Raw genomic sequence first — 11,711 nt, 5'->3', positions numbered from 1 at the left:
TCCACAATGATCCTTTTACACCTCAGGTCTTTGTCTGTCTATACCACACAAACTAGACCCTACTGATAAGGAAAATCTGTGTCCTACGATGGCCGACCGAGCCCCCGAGAGAGTCCCAGTTCTTGCCCCAGGGCTCTTCCAGGTTCTTCTCCCTGCTCTGCTTCCCACGCGCACCAATCCGGGTTCTTCTCCCTGCCCCACTTCATGCATGCGCCAAAAGTGCCAAGTATGTGGAAGTAAAAATGTATAAATTGCCCCCTTTGTTTGTGCTCGGGGCTCAGACCTTTGGAGACCACTCTCCTCTGAGCCCGCCAGTGTTAAATAAACCTGTCCTCCAAGATCTCCGGGTGCTGCTTTGTTCTTCTGTTGGGAGATCTGGTCCAGGTTCCCTAACATTTGGTTCCCGGACTGGGAAACACAACCGCGCTCGACCATTGTTGCCACTGTTTTGGGGGTAATGGTCATTCTGTGATGTATTATCAGCCCTTCTCCACCACCGACCTCCTCAACTGGAAACATAACACCCCATCCTACTCTGAGAAACCACAGGCTATGGTAGACCTCACAGAATCCCTCTTCCAGTCATCGGCCAACCTGGGAAGACTGCCAACAGTTACGCCACACCCTCTTTAACACAGAGGAAAGGAGAATAGTGAAAGGTGCACGGCAGTACCTGGAAGAGCACGTACCAGTGGGAATCATCGACCCTGCTGCCTGGGCTAATATGGCTGCACCCAGAGAGCACCCATCATGGGACTTCACCACAACCGAGGGACAGGCCCACATCCACCGGTGCCAGGATGCCCATCTCCGGAGAATCCCAGCAGGAGCTAAGAAACCCATGAACATGACTAAGGTATCCTCAGTCACTCAACAACCAGGGGAGTCCCCCAGGGACTACTACAAAAGACTATGTGAAGCCTACAGGATATACACTCCATTTGATCCCCAAGCACAGGAAAGCCAACAGATGGTAAACACCTCCTTTGTGGCTCAGACCACCCCAGACATCAAAAAAAAACTTCAGAAACTGAGGGTTTTGCTGGGATGAACCTCACCCAACTAATAGAGATTGCCAATAAGGTCTACATGAACAGGGAGGTTGCAGCCAAATGGGAAGCTGACAAAAAGATGAGAAAGAAAGTCAGCCTCCCGGTCGCCGCCCTGAAAGAAAACGATAACACAAAGACAGGGAGACCCCAACCACCGAAAGGGGGGAAGCCCGGAACCCCCTTGGCAAGGGATCAATGTGCCTACTGTAAAGAGAAAGGGCATTGGAAAAACGAAATGTCCCAACTGGGGAAAGGCTCAAAAGCCCAGCCACTACAAGGAAGAACCCCGAGAGGAGGACCTCATATGCTTTGCGGGAATGGACTCAGACTGAGGGGGACCGGGCTCTTTCCTCCTTGGCCCCCATGAGCCCACAGTCAAAATGAAGGTGGGGGGCCAACCAGTGACTTTTATGGTTGATACTGGGGCCGAGCACTCTGTTGTCACCTCCCCAGTGGCACCTCTCAGCAAAAGGACTGCAACCATCCTCAGGGCCACCGGGACACAGGCGATACAACAGCCCTTTTGCCAGGCTCGCCAGTGCAAACTCGGGGGCCACAAGGTCCGACATGAATTTCTTTATCTGCCTGATTGCCCCATCCCTCTCCTGGGCCAAGACATAGTCTCCAAGCTTAGGGCTCAGATAACTTTTGAGCCCACTGGACACACTAGCCTCCAATTGAACCCAAGGCAAGAGGAGACAGGGTCTCAAATATGAGCAATTACCATGCCAAGGGAAGAAGAATGGAGGCTATTCCATGCCCAGGCCCAACTGAGCAGGCCGCCGGAGTTCAGACTCACCTTCCCTTCAGTATGGGCTGAAACAATCCACCTGGACTAGCCCAGAATTGGGCCCCTATCATTGTTGAACTGATCCCAGGAACCCAACCTCAGAAGCAAAGGCAATACCCGCTTCCACAAGAAGCTAAGATCAGCATCCAAGAACATCTGACCAAACACAAAGAAGCAGGTATTCTAGTCGAGTGCCAGTTGGCCTGGAATACCCCACTGCTGCCAGTCAAGAAGCCAGGAGGGGGAATACCAACCAGTTCAAGACCTGCAGGCCATCAACAAGGTGACCATCTCTCTGCACCCCGTGGTCCCAAATCCATACATCCTCCTCGGCCAAATCCCAGGGTGGACCAGATGGTTCATTTGCCTAGATTTGAAGGATGCCTTCTTCTGACTCTGCTTAGCTCCCCAGAGCCAGCCACTATTTGCCTTTGAATGGCCTGAACCTGATACAGGGGGCCAGAAGCAACTGACTTGGATGCGCCTCCCGCAGGGGTTTAAACACTCACCAACCCTCTTTGGGGAAGTGGTGGCCTCTTTGGGGAAGTTTCTCATCTTTTTGTCAGCTTCCCATTTGGCTGCAACCTCCCTGTTCATGACAAGGCCGTGGACCTTGTCAGCTTCCCAAGAGAGACCACATGATGCATCCTCCTTCAGTATATAGATGACCTCCTCCTCTCCAGTGACACACAAGAAGACTGCACAAAAGGCACAAAGGCCCTCCTACAGCTCCTGTCCGACTCGGGATACCAAGTCTCATGGAAGAAGGCACAAATCTGCCAAAAACAGGTCTGATACCTTGGTTTCCTCCTTACCCAAGGGAAAAGAGAACTAGGGCCAGAGAGGAAAAGGGTCATCATCTCCCTGCCACAACTCCAGACCAAAAGGGGCCTACGAGAATTCCTAGGGGCTGCAGGATTCTGCTGCCTCTGGATCCCTGGATTCTCGGCAATAGCAAGACCCCTTTATGATCTCTTAGGGGGACCACATCAAGAACCCCCTGCCTGGACTGAGGAAGCAGAAGCTGCTTTCACAGAGATAAAGACTGCCCTGGGGTGGGCTCCAGCCCCGGGCCTACCAGATGTAGAAAAACCCTTCAATATCTTTGTGCATGAAAAGGAAAAAATAGCACTGGGGGTACTCACCCAAACTCTTGGACCCTGGCAAAGGTCAGTTGCTTACCTGTCAAAGAAGCTGGACCCTGTGGCAGCGGGATGGCCACCATGCCTCAGGGCGCTGGCAGCCACAATCCTACTCATCAAGGAGGCAGAAAAACTTACTCTGGGGCAAGAACTTAACGTCAAGGTTCCTCATGCAGTTGTGTCCCTCGTGAATGCACAGGGACACCACTTCCTTTCCAACTCTCGGCTAGCACAATACCAAGGGCTCCTCTGTGAAAACCCACGCTCACCCTCAAAACAGTAAGGACATTAAATCCAGCAACTTTCTCCCCACGGAAGAGGGGGAAACAGACCATGACTGCTCCAAGGTGACTGATGAAGTCTACACGAGCCGTCCAGATCTGCGGGATCAAGCCGTGAAGAATCCAGAGCTCACGCTGTTCAGTGATGGCAGCAGTTACCTACAGGAGGGTGCCCTGAAAGCGGGTTATGCAGTAACCACAACCACTGAAGTCCTAGAAGCTAAGGCATTGCCAGCTGGATGGTCAGCTCAATGGGCTGAATTATATGCCTTAGTCCGAGCCCGAGCCCTCGGTAAAGGTAAGAGAGTCAACATCTATACTGACTCTTGGTACGCCTTTGCCACTGTACATATACATGGAGCCATCTACAAGGAAAGGGGCCTCCTAACCGCAGCAGGAAAAGCTATCAAGAACAAGGAGGAGATACTGAGACTCCTCGAAGCTGTCTGGCTTCCAAAGGAAGTAGCAATCCTGCACTGTAAGTGACACCAGAAAGGAGACGACCCCATAGCGCAGGGAAATCATCTGCAGATGAGGCAGCCAAGACTGTAGCCAGTGAGGACATGGACAGAGCCCCTTCCCTCACCATGGCCCTAACACCCCCAGAAGAAGTCCCTCTGCCCAGTTACACCAAAAAGGAAAAGGAATGGGCCATGGCTGAGGGAGCCACCCTGACTGAAAAGGGATGGTGGATGATGCCAGACGGGCACATCTTTGTTCCAACAGCAACCGGAGGGCATCTAGTCAAGGAATACCACCAACTCACTCATCTGGGAAAAACTGCATTAGAGGCCCTTCTCAAGAAGCACTACTACGTCAGTCAGCTGCCAGCACCGTGCCGAGCAACAAGTGAACAATGCATAACATGTGCTAAAAATAATGCTCGGTCTGCACCACAGCCCCCGCCAGGTGTCCAGAGGATGGGAACAACCCCCTTCGAAGATCTAGAGTTAGACTTCACAGATGTGCAGCCGAGCAGGGGGTTCAGATATCTTCTAGTAATAGTGTGCACATACTCTGAGTGGGTCGAGGCCTTCTCGACCAGGACGGAGCAAAGCCGGGAAGTAGCTAAAGTCTTCTTGCAAGAGATCATGCCCTGGTTTGGCTTGCCATTAACAATCCATAGTGACAATGGACCCGCATTTGTGGCAGACATTGTACAGGTCTTGACTAGATCTTTCAACATCACCTGGAGACTCCACAGTGCTTATCGGACCCAAAGTTCAGGGAAAGTAGAGCAAATGAATCACACCCTCAAGGGAACCTTAGCAAAGTTTTGTCAGGAGACTAACCTCCCATGGCCGGATCTGCTACCCTTAGCTCTCCTGTGTGCTCGCTGCACACCCAGGACATCAGGTTTCTTCCCATTCAAATTAATATATGGACGGCCTCCCCCATGCTTGGGAAGCCTTCCAGGAAACTTGCATCAGGTTGGAGATAAAGGGATAAAGGAGCAGCTTCAGGCCCTGGGAACCAACCTAAATAAATTACAAAAGTACACCACTGAGAGGGCTCCAATCTCCTTAGGTTCTCAGGTACACTCCTTCCAGACAGGGGACTCAGTTTGGGTCAAAGATTGGAAGAAAAACCCCCTTAAACTGCAGTGGACAGGGCCCCACACTGTTGTTCTAACTGTCCCTACTGCCCTCAAGGTCTCAGGTGTCACCCCGTGGGTCCACCACTCCAGAGTGAAGAAAGCTCATCATTCAGACGAGGATCCATGCCAGTGGAGAGTCTAGCCAGACTTCACTAACCCACTCCAGCTTCACCTTCAGCAAGACCCCACCGACTGATGGACATCTGCTCACCGTGGTCCCTGGCTCTCATCGGCATGATTTCCCTCAACTTGGGAGTCGTACTCTATACTGTTGCCCCTTCTGACTGGACTTCCCCCAGAGGTTACTATTGTCATTGCTTATTGGATGTCCCTAGGGTGTATTACTGCACTTACTTGTCCACAGGTTTCATCTGCTGATGGGTTAGCCACGATGGCTCCCTCTACCTAAGGTCGTAGATCCCACATTTACTAGCCCTCTGCTGTCTGCTCCTGAGCACATTTCACCATGGTTTTTTCCACCTTATCCCCCTCAATCCCGCACCAGCGCCCCCACTGACTTCTTCTACCTGGGATGGGCACACACCAAAGGTTAACCTCCATTTTGATGGATGCCAGCTTCTTGATACGTCCTGGGAACCTCATAGACAGTGTTCCTACCATGGTCCTCACTCAGGTTACCGGCTGGTAGATACCTATATCTGTGGGGCCCCCATGCCTCAACAGCCAAACACCTGCCCTCAGTTCTGCTCATAAGCCTGGGGATGTGAGTCCTGGCTGGCGACTTGGCCGGTAATGGAACGATGGTCCACCAGGTGGCGCCTCAAACAGCGCAGTGACATCCGAATTTCCTTGTCACGCAACACCACCGCATCCTCTTGCCCCAACAATCACTGTATATCGCTCCTCCTCTCAGTCTTAGAACCCAATGCCACATCATGGGCTACAGGAATCATTCTCCTGTTGGGCCAATATCACCCTATGGGGACCAACCCCGCGGCCAAATTTATGATTAAGTCCATGTTCACTCCAAGCCTTACAGTCAACCTCCAGAGTCAGACAGAAAATAACTTGCCCTGGCGCATCCCTGGGACCCCATCCACACACAGCAAGCATCTATAGCGCAACTGTTAGGTATGATTAATGCCTCCCACCAAGTGCTTAACCACTCAAATCCACGCCTAGCATCTGACTGCTGGATCTGTATGAAACCCAGCCCCGTCCAATACCTAGGTGTCATTCTCAACCAGTCTACCATGTCACCTCCCACCTCAGCACTAGGGACCTCAGATTATCCCTTTCTGGCTCTGGTACCACGGTATGACAACCCTTCCTCTCCCATCACGGGCCACAGTTGGGTCTGTGCTCCTAACAACACTTTTCTGGCTTGTGATCAAGATGTATACATCTCCATCACCCCGCACGATCAGTCATGCACACTTGTCAGCCTCTTACCCGATCTTTCAGTCCTCCGCAGGAGCTACGCCTCACTCACATGGAGATCTCCTAGGCACCCTCAACACTCCCCCGTGGCCATCCCTCTTATCGTGAGCCTGCTGGTCACATCAGGTGTTGCCCTCGGCGCCACTGGCATCAGCATGTCTCAGGTTCAGTACCAGGGGTTAACTCAAGAATTCATGGCAGATTTTTCCACCCTCACTCAGTCGGCCCTGGCCCTGCAGTGCCAACTCAATTCACTGGCCTCAGTGGTCCTCCAAAACAGGTGCAGGCTCGACTTCCTCATGGCCACACAAGGGGGGCTCTGCCTCTTCTTACAGGAGGAATGTTGTTTCTATGCTAGTGAGTCAGGGGTGGTCCAAGAAACTCTGACCCAGTTACAGGAACGAGTACACGCTGGTGGGAAACACTCCAGTGGACAACTTGGTGGGATACCCTCTCACAATGGTTCCCTTGGTTCACCCCCCTCGTCGGCCCCCTCTTATTGCTTCTCCTCATGGTAGCATTTGGTCCTTGTATTCTTAATGCCCTTACTAGATTTATCACTACTCAAATTGCTAAAATCAGACTTCAGTTACTCCTTACTCACTATTGTCCCTTAGAAGATGAAAATGATGCCCTCTAAACTAGGTGTTTAAAGGGGCATCAAAGGTGGGAATGATAAGGAAAATCTGTGTCCTAAGATGGCCAACTGAGCCAGCGAGAGAGTCCCAGTCCTTGCCCCGGGGCTCTTCCGGGTTCTTCTCCCTGCCCTGCTTCACGCACGTGCCAAATGTGCCAAGTATGTGGAAGTAGAAGTGTATAAATTGCCCCCTTTGTTTGTGCTCGGGGCTCAGACCTTTGGAGATCACTCTCCTTTGAGCCCACCAGCGTTAAATAAACTCTTGTCCTCCAAGATCTCTGGGTGCTGCTTGGTTCTTCCATCGGGCAATCCAGTCCAGGTTCCATAACACTACAATTACAATGTAGTATAAAAGAGATAATAGCAGCCATGTCTTATTCGTGATTATAAAATGAATGCTTTTACTGTTGCAAAATTAAATGTGATCTATAAAGTGGGGTTTTGGTAGTATCCTATTCTCATATTAAGGAAATCCTCTCTATTCCAAATTTGTTAAGAGAGTTCTTTTTATCATAAATGGATTTAGAATTTTATCATGCAGTTTTTGCCATTTATGGAGATGCTCATGAGGTCTTTCTTCTTCACTATTTTTTTGTATTGAACTATTGGAGTACAAACTGCTCATTTTCATCCTTTATTCATTCTTCCCTTTTTTCCTTTAGGTAATAGGACCACCTTCAGTTTTAGCAGGGCACTTTATTGATCAACTAGGCCAAAAAGGTGAGAAGATTTTCTTTTTAAAAAATTCAGGTTGGGCGCCTGGGTGCTTCAGTTGGTTAAGCCGCTGCCTTCAGCTCGGGTCATGATCCCAGGGTCCTGGGATTGAGCCCCACGTCGGGCTCCCTGCTTGGCAGAGAGCCTGCTTCTCCCTCTCCCTCTGCCTGCTGCTCTCCCTGCTTGTGCTCTCTCTCTATCTCTCTGTTAAATAAATAAATAAAATCTTTTAAAAAAAATTCAGGTCCCTTAAGCTCAGGATTCCTCTCCTATACTGCAACTTACTATATATGCAAGCATCACCTTGTCCTCCATCATGTCATCATGTTGGAATTTGGGCTTCGGATGCCAACATGCAAAAATGGTGATACTTTAGTTTCTGCTCTTGCTGAGAGTAATAAACTGTCCTTTGTCTCTGATGTAGGTGTTTCAGATATCCTGCCAGCCTACCTTGTTCACTTGTAAGCAGAGTTAAATGTCAGACCCTTCATAGTTCCTGACAATCCTCTAAGAGATTTCATTATTAGACACCCATGCATTATTTAGATGTTCTTAAATTTCCAAATGTATTTTTTTCTAGTTATATTTTTCTTATTGATTTCTAACTTAATTAGATTGGAATCAGAAAATGAAATGTTACTTTGAAACTTGTAAAAATTGTTTTCTGGCCTAGTATATGCTCATTTTTGAAATATATTCCATTTATACTTGAAAAGAATAAATATCTGATTGTTGGGTAGAACATAGGTTCATTGGATTGTACTTATTGTGTTCAAATTTTTTTCTATATAATTACTACATTTGGTGTGCTTGGTAATTTACTAAAAGGAGTGTTTTTAAATCTTTTGTAAATTTCTCTTTTAAGTGCTGTGTACTTTGCATTCATACATACTGAAGCCATGCTACTAGATGGATAGAGGTTTAATATAGTGTTTTATTCTGTGTTTTATTACAATTACTCTCTTTATCTCTAATCACTTTTATTGCTTTATTTTATTTATTAATATATTTCTATTACCTTTCTTTCTGATAGTATTTACCTGGTATATATTTTTTTAATTCTCTATTTTTCTTCAACATGTGTCCTTGTGGGGTTTTTATGTTCATTTTATTTTATTATTAAGTTTTTAATTTTAACTCTGCTATAGTTAACATACAGTATTAGATTAGTTTCAAGTGCACAATATAGTGATTCACCATTCTATACATTACTCAGTCCTCATCATGGTAAGTGTACTCTTTAAATCTCATCACTTATTTCATCCATTCCCCTACCCTTCTCCCCCCCAGTAATCATCATTTTGTTCTTTATAGTTAAGAGAATATTTCTTAGTTTGTCTCACCCTCTTTTTTTTCTGTTGCTCATTTGTTTTGTTTCTTGAATTCCACATATAAGTGAAATCATATGTTATTTGTCTTTGCCTGGCTGACTTATTTCGCTTAGTATTATACTCTCAAGCTCCATCCATGTTGTTGTAAATGGCAAGATTTCATTCTTTTTATGGCTGAATAATATTCCATTTTATAGAGATAGACATAGAGATAGATATAGAGATAAATATATATCTATCTCTATATCTATCTATCTATCTATCTGTCTACCACCTCTTCTTTATCCATTCATCTATTGATGGACACTTGGGCTGCTTCCATAATTTGGCTATTATAAATAATGCTCTAATAAAGACAGATGTGCATATATCCCTCTGAATTAGTGTTTTGTATTTTTTGGGTAAATACCCAGTAGTGTGATTACTGGATCTTAGGATAGTTCATTTTTAACTTTTGAGGAACCTCCATACTGTCTTCCACGTTGTCTGCAACAGTTTGCATTCCCACCAATAGGGCACAAGAGTTCCTTTTTCTCCACATCCTCACCAATACCTGTTGTTTCTTGTGCTGTTGATTTTAGCCATTTGAAAGGTACAAGGTATAGTTTTGATTTGCATTTCCCTGATGATGGGTGATATTGAACATCTTTTCATGTATCTGTTGACTATCTGGATGTCTTCTTTGGAGAAATATCTGTTCATGTCTTCTGCCTGTTTTAATTGGATTATTTATTTTTTGGATGTTGAGTTTTATAACTTCTTTATATATTTTGGATAATAAATCTTTTTGGATATGTCATTTGCAAATATCTTCTCTCATTCAATAGGTTGCCTTTAGTTTTATTGATTGTTTCCTTTGCTGTGCAGAAGCTTTTTATTTTGATGTAGTCCCAATAGTTTATTCTTGCTTTTATTTCCCTTGCCTCAAGAGACACATCTAAAAAAAGTTGCTACAGCCAATGTCAGAGAAATTACTTCCTGTATGGTTTTATGGTTTGAGATTTCATATTTAGGTCTTTAATCCATTTTGAGTTTATTTTTGCATATGGTGTGGGAAACTGGTCCCATTTCATTCTTTTGCATGTAGTTGCCCAATTTTCCCAATACCATTTGTTAAAGAGACTTTTTCCCATGGCATATTCTTTCCTGCTTTGTTGAAGATTAATTGACCATATAATTGTAGGTTTATTTCTGGGTTTTTCTGTCCTATTCTATTGATCTCTGTGTCTATTTTTATTCCAGTACCATACTGTTTTGATTACTACCACTTTGTAATATAACTTGAAATCTGGAATTGTAATTGTAATACCTCCGATTTTGTTTTTCTTTTTCAAGATTTGCTTTGTCTATTTGAGGTCTTTTATAAATATAAACTTTAGAAGTGTTTGTTCCAGTTCTGTGAAAATGGCTGTTGGTATTTTGATAGGGATTGCATTAAGTCTGTAGGTTACTTTGGGTAGTATGGACATTTTAATAATATTTGTTCTTCCAACCCATGAGCATGGAATTTCCATTTCTTTGTGTCATCTTCAATTTCTTTCATCAATCTTTTATAGTTTTCAGAGTACACCAAACAACCTCTTTGGTTAGGTTTATTCCTAGGTACCTTATTATTTTTGGTACAGTTGTAAATGGGATTGTTTTCTTAATTTCTCCTACTGCTTCATTGTTGGTGTATAGAAATGCAACAGATTTCTGTACATTGATTTTGTATCCCATGACTACTGAATTTATTTATCAGTTCTAGTAGTTTTTGGTGGAGTCTTTAGGGTTTTCTATGTATATTATCATATCATCTTCAAATAGTGACAGTTTTACTTCTTCCTTACCAATTTGAATGCCTTTTATTTCTTTTTGTTGTCTAATTGTTGTGACTAGAACTTCCAGTACTATGTTGAATAAAAGTGATTAGAGTGGACATGCTTCTCTCATCCTTGATGTTAGGGGAAAAGCTCTCAGTTTTTCACCATTAAGGATGATGTTAGCTGTGGGTTTTTCATAAGTGGCCTTTATTATGTAGAGGCATGTTCCCTCTAAACCTACTTTGTTGAGTGTTTTTATCATGAATGGATGTTGTGCTTTGTCAAATGCTTATTTTGCATTTATGATTTTTATCTTTTCTTTTATTGATGTGATGTATCACATTGATTGATTTGTGAATATTGAGCCAAACTTGCAACCCAGAAATAAATCCCACTTGATCATGGTGAATGATTTTTATAATGTATTGTTGGATTCAGTTTGCTAGTATTTTGTTGAGGATTTTTGCATCTATGTTCATCAGAGATACTGTCCTGTAGTTCTCTTTTATGGTTGCGTCTTTATCTGGTTTTGGTATGAGAGTGATACTGTCCTCATACAATGAATCTGGAAGTTTCCCTTCCCTGTGTCTTTGTGTTTCATGAATATTTTTATAAGTACAACATATATAGCTGAGATTTTCTTTTTAATCTAGTAGAATAAGATTTGCTTTTAAGTGATGTTATTATATTTAAATTTAATATAATTGCTAATGCATATATTTATTTGTACAATCATTATTTTTTGTTTTCTATTTGCCCTGCTTTTTCTGTTTTCTGCTTTTTTCTTTTTAAGATTTTATCTATTTATTTGACAGAGAGAGACACAGCGAGAGAGGGAACACAAGCAGGGGGAGTGGGAGAGGGAGAAGCAGGCTTCCCGTGGAGCAGGGAGTCCAATGCGGGGCTCGATCCCAGAACCCCGAAATCATGACCTGAGCCGAAGGCAGACACTTAACGACTGAGC

At 44.8% G+C, this 11,711-nt stretch overlaps 1 protein-coding gene across 1 annotated transcript; it reads left to right on the top strand.

Moving 5' to 3' along the window:
- Window positions 1-5,956: 5,956 nt before the first annotated feature.
- Window positions 5,957-6,781, top strand: LOC148162635 (endogenous retrovirus group S71 member 1 Env polyprotein-like). Its single transcript, XM_088017494.1, has one exon. It carries the CDS (start codon window positions 5,957-5,959, stop codon window positions 6,779-6,781), a length of 825 nt encoding a protein of 274 aa, XP_087873620.1.
- The last annotated feature ends 4,930 nt before the right edge of the window (window positions 6,782-11,711 follow it).

This window comes from Eumetopias jubatus, unplaced genomic scaffold (assembly GCF_037043125.1).
Source record: "Eumetopias jubatus isolate StellerSeaLion01/CBP00866 unplaced genomic scaffold, mEumJub1_p1.0 scaffold_13, whole genome shotgun sequence".
NCBI lineage: Eukaryota > Metazoa > Chordata > Mammalia > Carnivora > Otariidae > Eumetopias > Eumetopias jubatus.
Note: the sequence above shows the minus strand (reverse complement) of the source record. Positions and strands in the feature narration are given on the sequence as shown.